The following is a 19,420-nucleotide window of genomic DNA, read 5'->3' on the forward strand; positions in this document are numbered from 1 at the left end:
ATGGACACTGGTCTCTTTTCAACCCTATGTAACTATGTAACTATGTAACGACTAGGCAGGATATAATGGGGAACTCCACACAAACACAACTTTTTAAAATTTAAACATAATTTCAAGCAACTTTGCAATATACATCAATTATAATATATGCAGGCTTTTCGTGATTTTTAATGTAATAACAAGTAATACTATGATTTGGAACAGTTCCCTAAGCCTGGCTCCCCTGTTGATCTGGCTGACTACTTTGAGACTCAAAAAAATATAACAGTAGTTGACTGTCTGAAGCCTGCCTTCAGCCTGTCACATTTGTCACATCAATGTTTTAGTCCCTCCTCCCCTGCCAGGATTTCAAATGATGCGGAAAGAAAATAACGGTTTTGCAGCTGGATTTCAGCATATAAAATGGTATTTATTCATACTTGTGTTCTATTTAACACAATTATGGTCCATAATCATATGGAATCAATGTATAAAGGTTGATAAGCCTACAGTTTGGGGTTCTATGAAACAAATATACAAAGGTTTGAAACCTCTTATATTTACAGTAGAGCTCATTCATGATACTAGCACTATCCAAAATACAGAAGCAACATTTGGTGAATAACATATCCCTAAAGACTCTTTTAAGCTCTGCTCTAGTAGAACAAGTCTGCACAATGTAACACATATTTATCTGACTATCAACATCCCAAACAATTACTATATAGTGATTAAAATAGATACAAGTAACAAGTTAGCATGTATCAAAGTTGTCAAAAGATCTCAGAGAAATGGGAAACAATAGAACAATAATCACCCTACCGGCCTTACACCTACTTTTACCACATTTACAGTGTAACCACTCTAATCCCTGTTCACAACCACCCATGGAATATAGACTTCTAGAGACCCAGGATGCCAGATTTCTTCCTCTCCGAAAAACAAAGGAGGTTTTATATAATATAATAATATATAATCAAGAATATTACATAAGACCAGGTCCTGTAACAGAACTCCCCAATGTCTACAAATACGTTGTATATTAAAAACCCCACATCCCTAAGTGGTACAAAACCTGGGTTTACATTCAAAACCCCGTCCACACTCCTTACTACTAGATGTATTGCCTAACAAATAAGATCTATTAGTGCCAACTGCCCTCTCATGGGCCAATTTAATCACTCCTGCATCATATCCCCTCTGGATGAATCTGTTCCACAACTGCATTGCCTGATCCTGAAAGGCAACAGCAGTTATCAAACTTGGGTTGGGTTTTTGGGGAAGGTGCAGGAGCAGCAGTTTCAGGAGTGATAGGGCTCTGGCACACGGGGAGATTAGTCGCCTGCGACAAATCTCCCTTGTCCCGGCAACTAATCTCCCCAAACTACCATCCCGTCGGCGAAAATGTAAATTGCCGGTGGGATGGCACACGCTGCGCAGGCGATTTCGGCAAATCACCGAAGTTGCCCCATTCTTATAAAAAGTAAATGCATTTTTGGCTGTGCGGCCACAAGATTAGTCTTTATTTATATAGCACTGACATACTGCACAATGCTTTCCAGAGATCAGGGTTGGACTGGGGGGTGCAGGCAGGCCCAGATTTGTGGTGAGGTCACACAGGCTCAGACCTAGGGCGGCATAAATTTAGGGGCGGCATGCCACCCAGCCGCATTAAGATTTGCTCACATACAGAGCACTGAGGATGGGATGCGCAAAAAACTTTGGAGTGTCCTGTCCCCAATGCTCCATATGTATGTATATTGGGGGGGCCCATTGGGGAGGTGCAGTGCCCCTGTGGTGGCAGCCCTGGTGGGACCTGCACCCAGCCCTGGATTTGAGTTTATGGGGCCCAGAGGCCGCCCCATTCACCGCCTCCCCCACATGCGCATCCCCCTTTCACTTGCATATAGATTGTAAGCTCTACGGGGCAGGGACCTCTATCCTCTTATGTCTTTGACTCTTAACTTATTGCAACTGTATGTTGTATTTATTTGTATTTATTGTTATTATCTATTATTATCTTAATAACCCCGTTTGTATTAATGTATCCTACTGTACAGCGCTGCGTACATACGGTAAGTAGCGCTTTATAAATAAAGATATACATACATTGATGGGGGACAGGACGCGCTAAAGTTTTTTGCGCAACCCCATCCCCTGAGCACGCATACTTAGGTGCATCGGGAAAGGGGGACCTACAAGCCCCAAAGCGCCCCGCAATGATGGGTTCTGGGCTGGCAGGGCCCACCAGGTTTTTTCCCAGTGTCCTGCTGGCCCAGTCTGACCCTGCCAGAGATTATACATCATTCCCATCAGTCCCTGTGCCAGTGGAGCTTACAATCTAAGATGTTTATCACAGTCACACAGGCTAGGGTCAGTTTTATCAGCAGCCAACCAACCTGCTATGTCACACAGGCTAGGGTCAGTTTTATCAGCAGCCAACCAATCTGCTATGTCAGTATGTTTTTAGGAAGGGTGGAAACCCAGGTAAGTATGGGGAAAAGTCTGAGTTTGCAGGACCCACGAAGGATTAACCCTTGCATTTATCTTTGACGTCATAGAAGCCGTCCCACCCTAAGAGGTAGCTCACACACCTGAAATTCCAGCCCATAGATGACAGGTGCGTCGTCCTCCATCCTGCTTCCGGGTTAGTTTAGCTGGAAACAGTCACGGATTCGCTGCCAATGCACTTAGCACATATTCATTCTACAGGCTTTGCCTTCATCCAGACAGACAGATTAGGCTGTGTAATTGTATAATACTCATAAAGTTTGTTGACATTAAAAAAATGAATGAAACTAAACAGCTGACTGTACTATCGAACCAATCAGTTGGCTGCCCTGCGCAACCAGGTGACTCAATGGAGATCTCTGCGCCTGCGCTAAGTCTTCCGGTATAGGGCAGTGCGCAGGCGCGCCGCAAGGGAGTGGGTAGGGCTGTAAAATGCGCAGGCGCACTGATTGCCGGTAGTGTTTGTGTGACAGGGGAGGCGTAAGTAGCTGAAAAGGTGAGTAAGCGAATGTTCCCCCGTAGAAAGGCAGGGGTGTGAGGGTAAAGGCGCAGGGATGTGCCAGGCACACTGTGTCATGCAGGCAGTGGGCACTGTGAAGGTGAACTTCACCCAAAATATAATGTGATGCTTAGTCAGATTCCACTATACGTGGGTAATTGTCACGTATAATGTGTAATTGCAGTGGAAAGCACTATCTGCCTGCCTCTTACCCTGGCTACGTACACTCTCGGAATATTGGCAGCTTTCCTCCAGCGAAACTCCAATTCCCATGATGCCTTGCCTGCCCTGTGGCCAACATCTGCAAGAAGGGGCATGGCTGGAGAGTCCAAGGCATTGTGGGAACTGGGGTTGAAAGTCAAGTGTTTGATAGAACATAGGGACGGTTAGTCTGTGTGGTGGGAGTTGTAGTTGGAGTTGACTTGATTGGTCTGATGTCTATTAACCAAAGAACTGCCTCATAGGTGCAACATATTATAATAACATGCTGGGACTCTCCTCAGTTCCGCAGATAGATTATCCTTCCCAATGAGCAGCGCTAACTGCAACCACATAGCAGGGGAAAGTCCAAGCCTGAGAGAATAACAAATGAAAATATTTCCAGAACTACAACACACACATTTTTAAAATATTACTTGCTATATTCAACTAAATGTTCATTTTAAGCTGAACTACCTGGTAACTATATGGTGATACTGTATAATGCTGTATAGTGAAATTGTCTCACCCATGCCTGGAGGGAGCTCCCAGCTCCATGTTGGGTTATAGACATGCAGAGCAGCAGGGAAAAGTCATTCTGAAAGTTAAAAAGACTCCATCGCTTGTGCACATGTATAGTTTGCATAGCAGAATACAATGGGAATCTATGGGAATACACTAGGAATCTATGCAGCTTATCTTTTATCTGCTATGTAACCTGTACCTTTTCTCCTTTTTCAATTTAAACAATAAAGTGAACAGGCCCTTTGAAGGAGAACTAAACTATAAAATGAATCTGGTCATATTTTATACACTGAACTTACTGCACCAGTGTTAAGGTTTAGCATTTCCATAGTAGTAATGAAATCCAGGCTTTCAAAGTTGTCACAGTAGCTCCCCATCTTGGATTTTATTATAAGTGTCAGTGACATTGCACATGCAGCTGTTGGAAAGCTCATCTTAGGGGTAATCTCAAATTATGAATCAGAAAATCAGGTTTGTCTTCCATATAAGCTGGTGCTTCAGGGCTGATTATTAAACTTGGATGCTAATTTGCGCTGGTTTCAGATTTGCCATGTACTAATAATCTCAACTATTTACTAATTAGCCTTCTTCTGTTAAATTTATATTCTATGTATACGGTATATTGTGAGTGGGTCCCTAAGCTCAGGTAAGTGAGAGCAGTACAGAGCATGTGCAGAAAAGAAGATGGGGGGGCTACTGGAGGCATCTTTGGAGGCACAGATCTTCCCTGCTAAAGGGTTGTGGATGCCCTGGGCTGGCACAGAACCCTACTTCTTTCTCCTTCTACCAGTAGCCAGCAAGATGAACTACCCTGCTTGCAATAAAAGACCCTAAATAATAAATATTACATGTTGTATCCAGGTACATGTACAAATTCTAAGCAAAACTAACATTGTTTTACTTTTTTTTTTTTTAAATTTCTTAAAGGTGAAATGGAGAAGCTTGAGACCAGTAATGAAGATGAAGCTGGAACAAGCAGAGAAGAAGTTGGCCCTAATGACATTAAGCTAATTCAAGAGGAAATTCTCTTCAATGAAGAAACTATAGATCTGGATGCAGACGCATTTGGCTCTGAAGAAAATGTTACCCTCTCGGAGGACTCTGGAAACTTATTGGACAAGCTAAACGACCAAATGATGGAAAGTGTAATTATTTCAGATTCCCCCAATATCAGTGAGGATGATGCTGGGGAGCTTGGTTGTTTGCAGGATATTGTTGATGAAATTGAAAGCCACGAAGTACTGCCATTAGAGCAAGAAATAAATAAGGAGTGTAAGGAAAGTGGAAACAGCACTGAGCATGCTGGAACTCACGACAGTGCAAGCTCAGGGCAGCAGCATGTGGAAATTAAAGTTGTTGTATCTCCAAGTGAACCCAGCCCTGAAGCAGAAAACACTTTGCAGAGCCCAAGTAGTGAGCATGAACACGAGTTGGTTACACCAGATAGCAAGCAACCTCAAAGTGATGATGTTATACCTGTGTGCACTATCTTTAGTAAAGGGAATTCCCAGCCGTCATTTTTAGGGAGCGACGGCTTTGAATCGCAACTGATCAAGTCTCCAAGTTTTACTGGGGAAATTAAAAGTACGACAAAGCTTCAGACTCAGGTTGTCCAGCCTAGTCCAAGTCTTAGCAACTTCTTCTCTGATAATGGCAACACACAGTCCCCAGCAGCGGATTTTTTCGATTCGTTTACAACATCATCAAATTTTATCTCAGTCAGTAATCCAAATGCAGCCCCTGCTGTGCCAGAGATCGCCCATGGGTCTCTAACACCAGAGAGTGGCACACCTACGGACCCTGCCAGTATACAGTTCTTTGTTGGGAACCAGTCGCTTAACTCCAGCGGATCCCTGACCGCTGAGGTTTCACAGTCCCCGAAACCGTTCTCTCAGATTCATAGTGTGTTTGCTGGAAGTGATGATCCATTTGCCACTGCTCTGAATATGAGTGAAATGGATAGGAGAAATGATGCTTGGCTGCCTTCACAAGATACTAGAAACATACTTATTTCTGTTGCCACGCAAAAATACAGCGCTGTGTTTATTGATAAGGAAAAACTCACAATGCCAGGCTTAAAGTTTGACAATATTCAGGTAAGCAAAACAAATTTCTAACAATATTATGACTTAAAGGGACAGTGACACTTTTCCACTTTTATCAGAAATGTGTCACAACAGCTCAGTTCCTTTCCCCAGTGTCCCAGCAGTCAATTCTTCATTTTGAAGGTGGGCTAAACTCCTTGCTGGAGTTTTGTTTATTTTTGTCTTCATCCTATTGAAAGAGAAGCTGCCAATGAATCAGTAAAGGGGGTCTGTCAGAAAGCAGGTAGTGGTACATTTTCTCTTTATAGAGCTCATTAAAGTCAAGATGACATGTTCCTGATAAATATGGAGTATGTCGTTATTACTTTAACTCAGAATTGCCATAAATCTTTATGTTCTCTTGCAAAGCTGTCAAAAAAAGAGAAAAAACAATAAAAGGAAAATAAAATGCATTTCCTTTTTTATTTCAAAGTTAAAAAAAAACAAAATCATCTATGTTTTAGGTGTTGTCTCATCCACCACTCCTTTTATAGTGCAAATATTTTTGGGAGTTTGTTTTGCATTGTTTCATCTACCAGTAGCCAGTTACAATTCATTTACTAGTCTATTCTGATAAGTGCTATAACAAACATAGGAGCACTGAAACACACCACAGATTCATACTTTAATGCCATGGAACACCATGGGTTATGTGTCTCATAACCCATTTTACCTTATAGATTGTAAGATGTAAAGCGCAGCCACCCCATTTCCTGCTTTAGCTCTCAGTATCTGTACGTAAGCCAATTGTTTTATACCACTTACACTATGTTAGCCATACAGTATTTTATACACACATAGTTACTTGCGGTTGCATTTCTTGTCGAGAGGCAAATTTTTTCCTTATGCTATAACAGAACTGTTTGCTTTCTACGTTGTCTTCAGCAGATATTGAAAAGGGAATAAGGCTTATACAATTATTTTTCTACCTTCATCTTTGGTGTGCGTTATGCTTGTGTGACTTGAGAGTTTTCTTTAATTGAAAGTATAAGAGAGCCTGGTGTGCTGTTGACTTGTCATTGTAAGGGGCTGCCAGAAGTCTTGCTGGCTCTATCCTTCACCTTTCTAAATATATGAGCTTTGGCCCTAGGAAAGGTTTATAGATAATTCATGTTCTGTGAGTCTCCTAATGTCCATGTATATGCACTTAAAAATGTTATTACAGTGTGATTTGGGGATTTTGGTATTTTGGTTTGTGGATAGAATGGGAATATATCTGAGTGAGATACAGTCCATGTATGGAACCTGTGCCTTCTGAAAGCAATACTTTGTCATAGTTTTTATTTTTAGTGTTGTTCCCCAGGCATTTAGACCTCACTCTGAAAGCCTTAAAGGATCTAAACCCAAAAAATGATTTGTATCTTTAATCAGGGTGCTTCTCTGAGCACGTTTATAGTTTACATTTATTTTAAATTGTCAGTGGTTTCTCAGATGGGGCTTGGGACCTATGGGACATAGTGCATAGACAGTAAGGGTCGCTGACACTGAGCCTGCTATTCTTGTTATTCTAGCCAATTTTGATATTGTAGAGACTGCTAGTTTAAAACTGCTAATATCTTTGAAACCACTTAAAATAATAAATTGATGTAAGCTCCAAAAGTGCTAAGGGAACCGCTTTGATTATAAGCATAAACCCATTAATCTTTTGGGTTAAATAAAGATCCTCTGTAATTTTGCATATACAGGTATGGGTTTCCAAATTAAGCGATCCCATACCTGTATTATAAGGCACCACTGGGCAGCATTCCAGTAACAGTTGGCTTTGCACAGGAAGTTTCATTCGCATAAGAATATATTCATGCCGTATCCTAGTTTTCTATTAAAAGTAAAACTGGAAATTTGGAGCGACCTGATTGAGTCGTTTCCTTTGTGTTGTACAAAACAGATCATGGTGTAAATGGGATCTTGAAGCAATCGGCATTTGCTTGGTAACAAGGATTACATGAAAGCAGTCACTTTAATTGTACATGTAGGTTTGCAGTTTTGCTGTCTGCACATGTACTGTATCCCTATGAATCGCAGCATACTTTTCAAGAATTTTGGCTTCCAAGGATAGAAAGGGGCAAAGCGAGAAAAGGGATTTTGTCATCCCTTTAAAGGCTGATTCCACATTGGCCTGTCTAATTATTTTTTTAAGAACCAGAGGCTGTGTGTGGCCCTCCAAGAGATTTTATGGCTAGTTGCCACAGGGCCCAAAGGATAACATGGAAGATGTTCAGTATAGTAATGCTCCTTATTGCTAATAATGTAGCATAATGGTTGATGAATAAACGTTTTGCTGTATGTAGTACAGGTATTGTAATGTGGTATGGTATTGTATTTAAGATAATGAAGAAATAGAGCTTGGTAATGTTGCGCTGGTATAACAAACCATTATAAGAAATTAAATTTGTAAAAGATACAAACATTGATGGAAAAATTTGCATTTTAGATTGGCTTGGGAACTGAGAGCCAAAGGGTTGCAAACCTACCCTACAAGAGAATTAGACCATTTTTACAGATAGCCATTGCAGAATATATTACATTTCCATGTTTTTGTGCCATTTTAAGGGAGATGCTGTTCGAGATCTCATGCTGCGCTTCTTGGGGGAGCAGGCTGCAATGAGGAGACAGGTGCTAACCGCTCTCTCTGTCGAGCAGACCTTCGTGGGGCTGAAGAAACTAATTGTAAGTACAATTCTTGTTGGTGAGATCTGCAAGTCTTGGTTTTGTAATTTCCAGAAACTGACCCAAAGCAAAAGCCTAATCTGTAATATCGTCCAGTTAAAAGGGATGGTTTTCGATAGTTAAAAAGGTAAAGATACAGCATTAAATAATCAAATATATATGATATATGACACTGATTATCTGGAAACCTGCTATCCATGAAGCTCTGAAATATGGGAATAACATTTTCCATCATGCAGCACTTTTTTCCCACTGCCCTCCACATTCTCTATTATAAATTTTTTTCTTTCCGAAGCCGTTTGCAGATGCACCCAGCCATGTCCACTTCTGTAAAACCTGCTCTAACAGGACGGGAGAGGCACATCATTATTTATGTTTCCCCTGTTGGGTCAGTTTTTTTTTTCCCCACTTGCCATTTTTCTTTGTTTTTCTGGGGAGAACACTGATTCTGATGATGTGATTCACTAGCCCTCTGGTCCCACATGTTTGTGCTGGCCTGCACATTTCTACCATGCACAACTAGCCTTTGTACTCACTAAATAAAAGCCTACAGTGGTCTGTACAGAGCTAAAATAAAAGAGCAGGAAGACATAGAGAGAGGTGAAACCACTGGAAAAAGGGGGGTGCAAAATGTCAGTGATTATAATTACCTACCTAATACCCTGGGCCTATACTCCTATTTGCTCAAAACTTCACTGGCTTGGGGTATATTTCTCTGAGCACAACTTCGACTTTTCCATTGCAAAATGTGGTACTATACAGAAAGAACTCTGGGCTGGAGCAGTTTTTTTCTAACAGGAGCACCGGCCAGAGGTATCAGATAAGCAATCACAATCACTGGGGGTGTCTAATGTTTATCAGCCCCCCCTCCCCTCAGTGATTTCACCTTTCCTTCTCCTCCTGTGGCAGGGAAACTGTCTCCTGGCATAGTTCTGCATCTATAAATATATAACTAAGGGAAATCAGACATCATTGTTACCTACTTTTAACTTCAGTCATACACATTTGTATAATGGATTCAGGAATCTAAACCACTAGCATTAATAAAACTCTCAATACGTATAGGAATATTACAGGTATGGGATCCCTTATTCGGAAACCCATTATCCAGACTCCATTATAAGCAAATAATTGTAATTTTTCTCTGTAATAATAAAACAGTACCTTGTACAACTAACATATTATTAATCCTTATTGGAGGCAAAACCAACCTCTTTGGTTTATTCAATATTTAAATGATTTTTAGCAGACTTAAATTGTGGAGATCCAAATTACAGAAAGATCCCTTATCCGGAAAACCCCATGTCCCGAGCATTCTGAATAACAGGTCCCATATCTGTACTATGTTGATTTGTTTGTATGTATAGCTGCAGGATATCTGTGCTGTTTTTCTGGATTATGTATTGAAAGAATCCCAATGGGCTACCTTAGGGCATATAAGTAACTTGGTTATGCTATATCACTTATGAGTAATGGTACAATTTACTTGCATCTACCAACTGGCATTAGAATGCTTCCAATCAATCTTCATTAAGGTTCTTCTCTAATTTATACACGCTAGATATGCTTATTTCAATGTAATTAAATGTAAAACACCTCTTGGTGCTTTTTAATGTAAAAGTATATTTGTTTGCTTCCTGCTATCCTATCAAACTATATATTTAAAGGACAATTAACCCAGGATTCGGTCCGGTATTCATCTTGGCTAAACCGAATCCAAATTAGCATGTGCTAATGCTGATTCAGTCCGGTATTCGGCCGAATCCCTTGGAATGGATTTGGGGGTTAGGCTGAACCCCTTGGAATGGATTTGGGGGTTAGGCCGAACCCAAAAAACTGGGTTTGGTGCATCCCTAGTTTTGATTCCACTATTAGTAGATGTAACCAGATCTGTCCAATATGGGTCACCTTGAACCATCGAGACAAGCGGAAGTGATAAGATGCCTTTTGGTGTTACTAATATCTGTGTATCTAGTTGAATATGCAAGGTTTGCCTTCTTTCCGACTGCGGTACAGGTTTTAAGGCTACAGTGTGGGTATGCTACACAGGTAGGACTGATATGCCCTATATATTATATTAGGGGACTGGGCCATGCTTGGTGTCTTGCAGTGATGGCTGGTTACACTGTGCAAGTACAAACCAACATACACAAGTCATACCGCCATTTCTAATGACCTGCCTTACTACTTCCTTTCCTGTACAAGAAAAGACATGGGTCAGTGACTTCACAGTGTATGTTCGGTAATGGCAATTTAAACATTGGCTACTTCTTCAGGGGTGCTACTTCTTCAGGGGTGCATGAGGCAAGGCTGGCAGTGCCCCAAAAGTTTACCATGGTAACTGGCAACTTCTAAATGATGAAGTTCAGTTTTGTTTTAAACAGAAATGTGATTCTTCTAGTGCAGAGAGCACTCTAGCAATGCTACCCCCCCCCCCTCATCCCATTAAGAGCTCAAAAAAAGTAAGTTCGGGAGTTACAGGGGCAGTATTGGGAAGTCCACCTCAGGGCAGCCAGGGGAAGAATTACCCTAGCACTACTCTAATTACATATGGTTTGAACCATGTTTTCAAATGGGGGCCCAGAGTGCCTTTCTTGCTTTCTACAGGTCCACCCCACCCCACCCCACCCAATCCTGGAGGATTCATTCTGATAATATAATGCAGACTGCTCAACTGACATCCCCCATATTCATTAAGCCAACTCTATGAAATGTATGGTAAATTATCTGGGGTGTAAAGAAATTATGTGATCGATAGGCAGTTAGATTTGTGGGAACATTCACTTTTAGTGACTGTGTAAGCTGTTTATGCCTACACTATAGATTGTACAGTTTCGGGGCACAGTAAGCAAAGTGACTCCCTGCTGGGGATAATGTGTAGACTGGTCTTGTGATCATGCATTATTCAGGTGTCTAGGGATACTCATTATGTCTTGCATTGTGTTTGGGGCTCCATTGTGCACATTTAGAAGGCAATCACTGTATCATGTGGCCATGCAGAGATTTTTCAGTAAATACAGTGTTTGGAATCTGCGAGTCCCTGAGAATGAGAAGACTGAAGAAGTATTGCAAGGCTGAGTGTGTGGCATAGGAAAAGCAGTATTATGGGCACTATAATGCCCAGGTTATCCCATAACAGAGTGCAGTCTTTGGACATTAATAACTTTATGGTGTGGGGTTGATTAACCTGTATGTGTGAGTGGCCACAGTCAATTCATAATGTCAACTAAGTTTCTGCAACAGAGCTACCCATATAAAGCTAAAAATACTCGTCACTTCTCAAAACTAGCAGCTTTAGTTCTGCTGTCTCACAGAATTTCTTTAGAAAAATCCATAATAAAAAAAAAATATATATATATATATATATATGTATATATATTGCCATTAAAGGTAAATTATTGAGGCTTAAAAGCGAAGATGAAAAAGAATAAAAAAATTGCCATCCTGGCTTGTACGTAACTCGCCCCCAAAAGACAGACAGGTCAATGAATGGGTCTCTGCTGAGCGGGGAGTTGATGGCACTTGCAAATTGCTAAAATGCTTTTAATTGCTTAATGTAAAACCTCTGTTCTGTCTCTGTAAGGAAGGTAGGCTCAGGCAGGGGTTAATAAATGTGTTTTCCAAATTAGTGCCAGTGTGGTACAGAAATGTAATTTATGATGGAAATGAATGTCATAGCTAGTGGAGGAGGACGACATTTTAATCACTTTAATGGTGTCACACGTAGAGTTAATGGCTCCCTTTGAGTCTTTGTTTCAGAGGAGGAAAATGCATGTAGGTACTCGCGAGTCTCAGGCGCATGTTGAGTTACTAAGTATATAGCTACAGGCTGCTGCTTCTTTTTACTTTCACATTTTTCTTTTTGGAACTGAATTGGTTTTTGATTCTTGATGTCTGACTTTGCTCCTGTGTTCTTTGCCCTGGTCAGTGTAGATGCAAATATTACTCTGGCCATAAGGCAATAATACTTCATGTTAAAATGATGAAACAAAAGGATCTGTAGATTTGTGCCATGTAATCAAAAGGGCAAGCAAAATGGGAATATTTAGAATACGTATAAATATATATATATTAGGGCAAATGAAATGATCAGGTTCAGGTTGAAACATATATAATACGTTATCACTGTGGGGAAGAAAATGTACATAAACACTATTTGAATGCCCAGAAATGCATATTTTCTACAAAGGGATACACAGTTCCCCAGTAGAAACCATGATTCTCTACCTCTGACCCTCAGGGATCATATCCCCATCCTTAGTCTGGCAGAGTCACTTCACGCCAACCTCTCTTTGTTCCATGTTGAAGTGATGGATAATGAAGGGTGGTGCACAGATTCTCTGGTGAGCAGAGGGGCTTTAAATTTAAGAATCCATATCTTCTATGATGAACAAAGGTAGGGAGTGTTGAGTGACTAGCAGACAAAGGGGTGGTTAAGGCTATGGTAATGGTCTGTGCGAGTTATACCTAAGTCCAGCTAAATGAATGTCAAAAAGTGGGTATTGTTTCCCCTTTGACTTTCCCCTATGAACCATTGTCTCTGGATTGCAAACTTCCTTAGAAGTTACAATCTATTATAATCCCCTTGCAGGTAGTCAGAAAGGGGGTCAACTAACAGTCTAGAGGTATGTGATGATATCAGTGGTAGTGCGGCCAGACAAATGGAGCTGGGGCAACTCCCTACGTCTTTTAGTAGCCAGTAGGTACCAGTATTGAGGTTATGGTAGGCCTTTATTCCCTTTAGTTAAAAGTATTTATTTGTTGTTGGTTTGTTCTTTGGTTTATTTCTTTAGTGATGGGGTTTTCATTGACAACTTCATATCTGTTGGTCATAAAAAGGCTGCTTTTGTTATTGTCAAATTCAAGCAATGTAACTCTGTTTTGACAGCATATAATACCTTATTTATGCAACTGTTCTTTTAAGTTCAATTGTTTTGAAAAGCATCCATGCAGAGAAATCCAGTGTTTAACCCAGAATAAATGTTCATTATTAGCAATAACTTTGTCCTTTGTGCAACATTGTGAGTATGTATCTTTGGTTAAGAATAAACAATGGCCAATACTTGGCTTCACTTGCTGCCTAATTATAGGGACAGCTTTGATAAATGACAACCCTAGCTCTATCTGGCCATCTTTACTGACCTTGTCATCATTACTGATGAGCAGATAGCGCTGCATCGAGCACATTATGGTGCCGAGCACTTTATTAGCATCGTTTGTTTACCTCCTCCGTCTTCTCTTCCAACAGGAGAGTAAAAACTGGAGAGCGGCCGTTGATCTCTGTGGGCGGCTTCTGACTGCCCACGGCCAAGGGTATGGAAAGAGTGGTCAGCCAACTAATCACACCACGGATTCCTTGCAGGTGGGACCACTTCATTCTGCTCCATTCTTTTACAGTTACATTGTACACTCTAAAGTAGAACATGTATTGTTGTTCCTATTGGCACGTTCTTTCCACATTTTCCCATTTATGTCAGTTTCTTATGGATACATGAGCAGGATCAAGGGGCAGCAGCCTTAGTATTCCCTGATTAAGGGCAGCACAGAGTATGCAAGTTGCTACCCTTAAGGTGCCATACACGGACAGATTTCAGCTTCCGATTCAGGTCCTTCAGACTGATTCAGAGCTTATCTGCCCATGTATTGGCTCCCCTGACAGGTCTACCTGGCCAATATCTGGCCTAAAATTGTCCAGATCTCAATTGGGCAGATTTGATTTTCCCATTGGATCAGGAACCGCATCGATCCTCGGTCAGACGCCCATATATCTGCCTTTTAATCCTTTTAATTAGATTGTTTGGCCCTAGGACCAAACTGTTGCATTAGCCCAAAGTTGCACACCTTAGAAGACAATCTGCTTGTTTGGTAATCTCGCCAAATGAGTGGATTTTAACGTGTATGGCCACGTGTATGGCCACCTTTAGTCTGTACACACCCATAGCGCTGTAAACTTTACCCAGCTTTTCCAAAATGGTGGTGTTGCCCACCATAGTGGCGCCTGGAGCAGTAACTAGCAGCTGCCATCTCCTTTCATTTGCCAGACATCATTGTTCAGCTTTAGACTCACATATGCACAGCAGATGTTCGGATTTTGCACTACTGTGCTTGTACAAGTGTAAATCTGCACTACAGGTGCCTGGAAAAGGTAAGTAAAATGGGCAATGCTGTATTCATTTTTTTTTTTTCTTGACCCACTGCTTTTTTTCCAAAAGAAGCACCAATGACCCTGCAGAATAGCCTAATCATTGGATTCAGTTGGTGGGTATGGGAAGTGGCTAACACATTAGCTTGTCCTTTTTAAAGTTATATTTTACTCATAGAAAGCAACTTGTGCCATTCCCTTTAACTGTAAGAGATGGATTACAAACCATTAAGTGCCACAGTGTGCAGGTATGTTGCCAACCAATTTGAGGGTTTAGGGTTATTAATGAAATGCCTCCCATTTCTGTTCTTCCAGCTCTGGTTTGTAAGATTATCCCTACTGGTGAAGCTTGGTCTTTTCCAAAATGCTGAAATGGAGTTTGAGCCCTTTAAAAACCTCGATCAGCCAGACCTTTATTATGAATATTACCCTCAAGTTTATCCTGGGCGCAGAGGTAAGAACTTCTTTCTCTTATTCTGGGTTGCAGCCACTACATGCTTATGGTTGTGCACATAGTCAACTTCACATATTGACATTTGTGAAAAATAAAAATTGTGTAATCTGTTAACAAATTGTCACTTTCTGTCATCCAGAGCTCAAATTCTTGGTTCTCTGTGTCTCCCCTCCTTCCCTTCAGTCAGTTTATTTTAACCACAGCAATATCTGTGTATAATACTTGGCACCCTCAGCTATTGCTCTGTGAGGCTACAATATTATTGTTAATGTTACTTTTTATTACTTATATTCTATTTAGGCCCTCCTCTATTCAGATTCATGTCTCTCTTTCAAACTGCCTAGTTGCTAGGTTAAATTAGACTCTAGCAACCAGATAGCAGCTTAAATGCAAATCTGGAGAGCTGCTGCAAAAAAAAGCTAAATATTGAATAATAATTCAAAAACTGCAAATAATAAAAAATGAAGATCAATTACAAATTAACTCAGAATAGCGCACTCTACACCAGGGATTCCCAACCTTTTTTTACCTGTGAGCCACATTCAAATGTAAAATGAGTTGGAGAGCAATACAAGCATTAAAAGTGTTCCTGGGGTTACAAATAGGCTATTTGGTAGCCTCTATATGGAGTGGCAGCCTACATGGGGCTCTGTTTGGTAGTACACCTGGTTTTTATGCAACCAAATTTTGCCTAAAGCCAGGAATTCAAAAATAACTACCTGCTTTGAGGCCACTGGGAGCAACATCCAAGGGATTGATGAGCAACATGTTAACAAGCCACTGGTTGGGGATCACTGCTCTACACCATACTAAAAGTTAAAGGAACAGTAACAACAAAAAATGAAAGAGCTTTAAAGTAATAAAAATATAATGCACTGTTGCTCTGCACTGGTAAAACTGGTGTGTTTGCTACAGTAACACTACTATAATTTATATAATAAGCTGCTGTGTAGCCACGGGGGCAGCCATTCAAGCTGGAAAAAGGAGAAAAGGCACAGGTTACATAGCAGATAACAGATAAGTTCTGTATAATACAATAGTGTTTTATCTGTTATCTGCTAAGTGCCTGTGCCTTTTCTCCTTTGAATGGCTGCCCCCATGGCTACATAGCAGCTTATTTATATAAATTATAGTAGACTTTCTGGTGTACACACACAACTTTTACCAGTGCAGGGCAGCAGCACATTATATTTTAGTTACTTTTATACACTTTCATTTTTTGGTGTTACTGTTCCTTTAATTTAAAGGTGAACAACCCCTTTAAAAACGTAGTATCAGCTGTATATCAGAGGGCTCCTCCTAGAGGCAAAGGTTTGCCAGTTATAGACAAAAGTACAAGCTCATGTTTATCGTATATATCATGGGCTTATTTGTTTTTTAATCTTCTGGATAATAAGCATTAATATTCAGGCTGTAGGGCCAGGCATGAATAAGACATTCCATCTTCTTGAGACATATACAGATATATTTTCAGTTCTTTCATTTTCTGGAAACAATGTGCCAACTCCTTCCTCAGTTTTAATCATTGGAAATGCTGTCATTTATTTTCCTTTTGAAGGAGGCATCTTCATTTCATTTGTGCTGTGGTTCTCTCCTATCGTCTCCGCTTTCCCTCTGTAGAAATGCCAATATGACCTTTGTCCCAAAAGATTGCTTCTGATAAAGCTGTCACTCTGCATCTTTCATTATGTTGCTCGGGAGCCTTGTCGCTACGGGCTCCAATTAGGATGCATACCATCTAGGTTGTGGCGGGCCTGTGGGTGGGCTCGGGTCACTTGTGCCTCTGTCGTTTTCTGAGGAAACTCCTTGTTTTATTATTTTGGTCTTTTTCTATCATTAACTGTGCCCATGATGCCGTTGTGTACCTGCTTTTTGCCCAAGCTGCCATTGCATGCCTTCCTTATTCCTAAAATGAAAATCACTGTCTCACAAACACAGTACATTTTGCATTCATTATTGCATTGCAATAGGTTGGCAAATGAACTTATAGACTTTGTTAAAAATGACATTAATGGTAAGTCTAATCAGTTGAGCACTATGGCACACATAGAGTTTTGCCAAATTGGCAGTCTCAGAGAAAACCACATTTTTAAAGGAGAAGGAAAGAGTAATTCACTGGTGCTGGGGGGTAGTAATTCCAGAACAGGGTACTGCATGAGGAGCACCTAGTCTCCATATTCTTTCTTCTCCCGGGTGCCTTCTGGTAAATTTACAGCAGTGCCCTGGGCTGTAACTGGTAAGTGACTGGAATCACTGGAATCTTGGCACCCTCCAGTGGTTTAACATTAAGAACACTTTGACTGACTTAGTTCTCACTGAGGGCATCAGGCAGGAAAAATATCACGTGCCATAGTATTAATAAACTTAATTGGACTCCCAAAGTCCCTAAGTGCCACAGCAAAGACAAATGGCCAGTCTTTGGCTTTCTGCATCCGTATAATACACACTTCACAAAAGGGTGGGGGGCAGGCTGACATGATTTGCCTACAGAATAGAGAGGGGGATTGAGAACACCATGAGCATCAACTCTTTACATATACAGGTATGGGACCTGTTATCCAGAATGCTCGGGATCCAATAGCATTGTTTTACCTCCAATAAGGATTAATTATATCTTAGTTAGAATCAAGTACAAGGTACTATTTTATTATTACAGAGAAAAAGGAAATAATTTTTAAAAATTAGAATTATTTGATTATAATGGAGTCTATGAGAGACAGCTTTCCGTAATTCGGAACTTGGATAACTGGTTTCCGTATAAGGTACCTGTACCCAGTTTTCCCAGTTGATGCCTTACACTTAAATTTTATAGAATTATTTGCCTTCCTCTGCTGCTGCTTTTCAGCATTCCTATGAGGGTCACTGACCCTGGTTGCCAAGACCTTATTGCTAGGTGAGGTAACAATTTTATTATTATTGTTACTTTGTATTGCTTTCTATTCAGGCCCTCCCCTATTCATCTTCCAGTCCCTTGTTCAAATAACTGCCTAGTTGCTAGGGTGAATTGGAGCAACCAGATAGCTGTTGAAATGCCAAACTGGAGAGCTGCTAAATATTTCAAAAACCTCCAGAAATAAAAGTAAAGACCACATGCAGATGGTCTTGGAATATCACTGTGTGCATCAGATTAAAAATAAATTCAGTAGCAAGTTTCCCTTTTAACTAAAAAGGAAACATCCTTGCACTTACTCACCTGGGGTGGCAGTGGGGGCAGGCAGCTAACATTACCACATACATAATAAATGGTTTTGTAGACATTTTGAGTCATTTCAAGACAGAAATACATTTCTTTTTAGGGTCCATGGTTCCATTTTCAATGCGGATATTACACGCAGAGCTGCGCCAGTATCTGGGGAACCCCCAGGAGTCTCTTGATCGACTGCACAATATGAAAGCTGTCTGTCTGCAAGTAGGTACAACTGGATAAACTGTCAGGGGGGTCTCATGTAAAACCCACACTGCTGAACGTATGTGCTACAATTTAGGTCTCTTTGGCTTAATCATTGCTGTCATAAAACGTCTACATGACGCACAGGCCTCTGTTCAGTGCACTTATTATCATGTAACCGCACCATACAGCAAAGGTTTTTGTCAAAACACATCAGTTAATAGAGCTTCCCCAGCAGAATCCTGCATTGAAACACATTTTTTTTTATAACAGATTTTTTCAATATTTAATTTTAAAATGTCACATGAGACTAGCCATATTTTTCATTTCCCAGGGTGCCACAGCCATGTGACCTGTGCTCCGATAAACTTCAGTCACACTTTACTGCTGCGCTGCAAGTTGGAGTCATACCCCCCACTCCCTCCCAGCAACCGATCAGCAACAATGGGAAGGGAGCAAGATAGCAGCTCCCAGTAGGTATCAGAATAGCACTCAATAGTAAGAAATCCAAGTCCGACTTGGGACTCCTCCAGTTACATGGAGTAGGAGAAACAATAGGTTACCTGAAAGCAGTTCTAATGTGTAGCGCTGGCTCCTTCTGAAAGCTCAGGCACAATGCACTACGGTGCCTACACACCAATATTACAGCTAAAAAATACATTTGTTGGTTCAAGAATAACATTTTAAATGGCACAGTGAATTATTTGCTATGTAAACAGTGTGATTTAGAAATAAAAAGTATAACATAGAAGTCATGACAGTATCCCTTTAAGTTTAATTATATATGTTATAGTACCCATCACTAGGGCGAATTGCTTGCGTGTATGTTTTTTTTTTTTTTTTTTTAAAAAGTAGTATTAGAAGGAAAGAAGTAGGGAAAGGAAGGCTAACAGACTTATGCGAGCCAGGCATGTTCATGGAGATTGTGCTTTTAACCATGTGTCCCACACGCATTGAGTGTGTATGGTTTCTA

The 19,420-nt window shown here is 40.6% G+C and overlaps 2 protein-coding genes across 2 annotated transcripts in view; one reads left to right on the forward strand and one right to left on the reverse strand.

The window, feature by feature from the left end:
- The window catches only part of eipr1 (EARP complex and GARP complex interacting protein 1), an 89,857-nt gene extending 87,154 nt beyond the window's left edge, over positions 1–2,703 (reverse strand). Inside the window, exon 1 of the mRNA NM_001011292.1 lies at positions 2,574–2,703. Within this exon, the coding sequence (NP_001011292.1) occupies positions 2,574–2,615 (42 nt within the window). The 5' untranslated portion in view covers positions 2,616–2,703. The remainder of the gene's footprint in view (positions 1–2,573) is intronic.
- A 247-nt stretch (positions 2,704–2,950) lies between these two features.
- The window catches only part of trappc12 (trafficking protein particle complex 12), a 33,315-nt gene continuing 16,845 nt past the window's right edge, over positions 2,951–19,420 (forward strand). Inside the window, 6 exon segments of the mRNA NM_001006868.1 lie at positions 2,951–2,986; positions 4,640–5,808; positions 8,347–8,463; positions 13,712–13,825; positions 14,921–15,059; positions 18,356–18,468. Coding sequence (NP_001006869.1) covers positions 4,645–5,808; positions 8,347–8,463; positions 13,712–13,825; positions 14,921–15,059; positions 18,356–18,468 — 1,647 coding nt within the window. The 5' untranslated portion in view covers positions 2,951–2,986; positions 4,640–4,644.

Source organism: Xenopus tropicalis, chromosome 5, assembly GCF_000004195.4.
Source record: "Xenopus tropicalis strain Nigerian chromosome 5, UCB_Xtro_10.0, whole genome shotgun sequence".
Lineage (NCBI taxonomy): Eukaryota > Metazoa > Chordata > Amphibia > Anura > Pipidae > Xenopus > Xenopus tropicalis.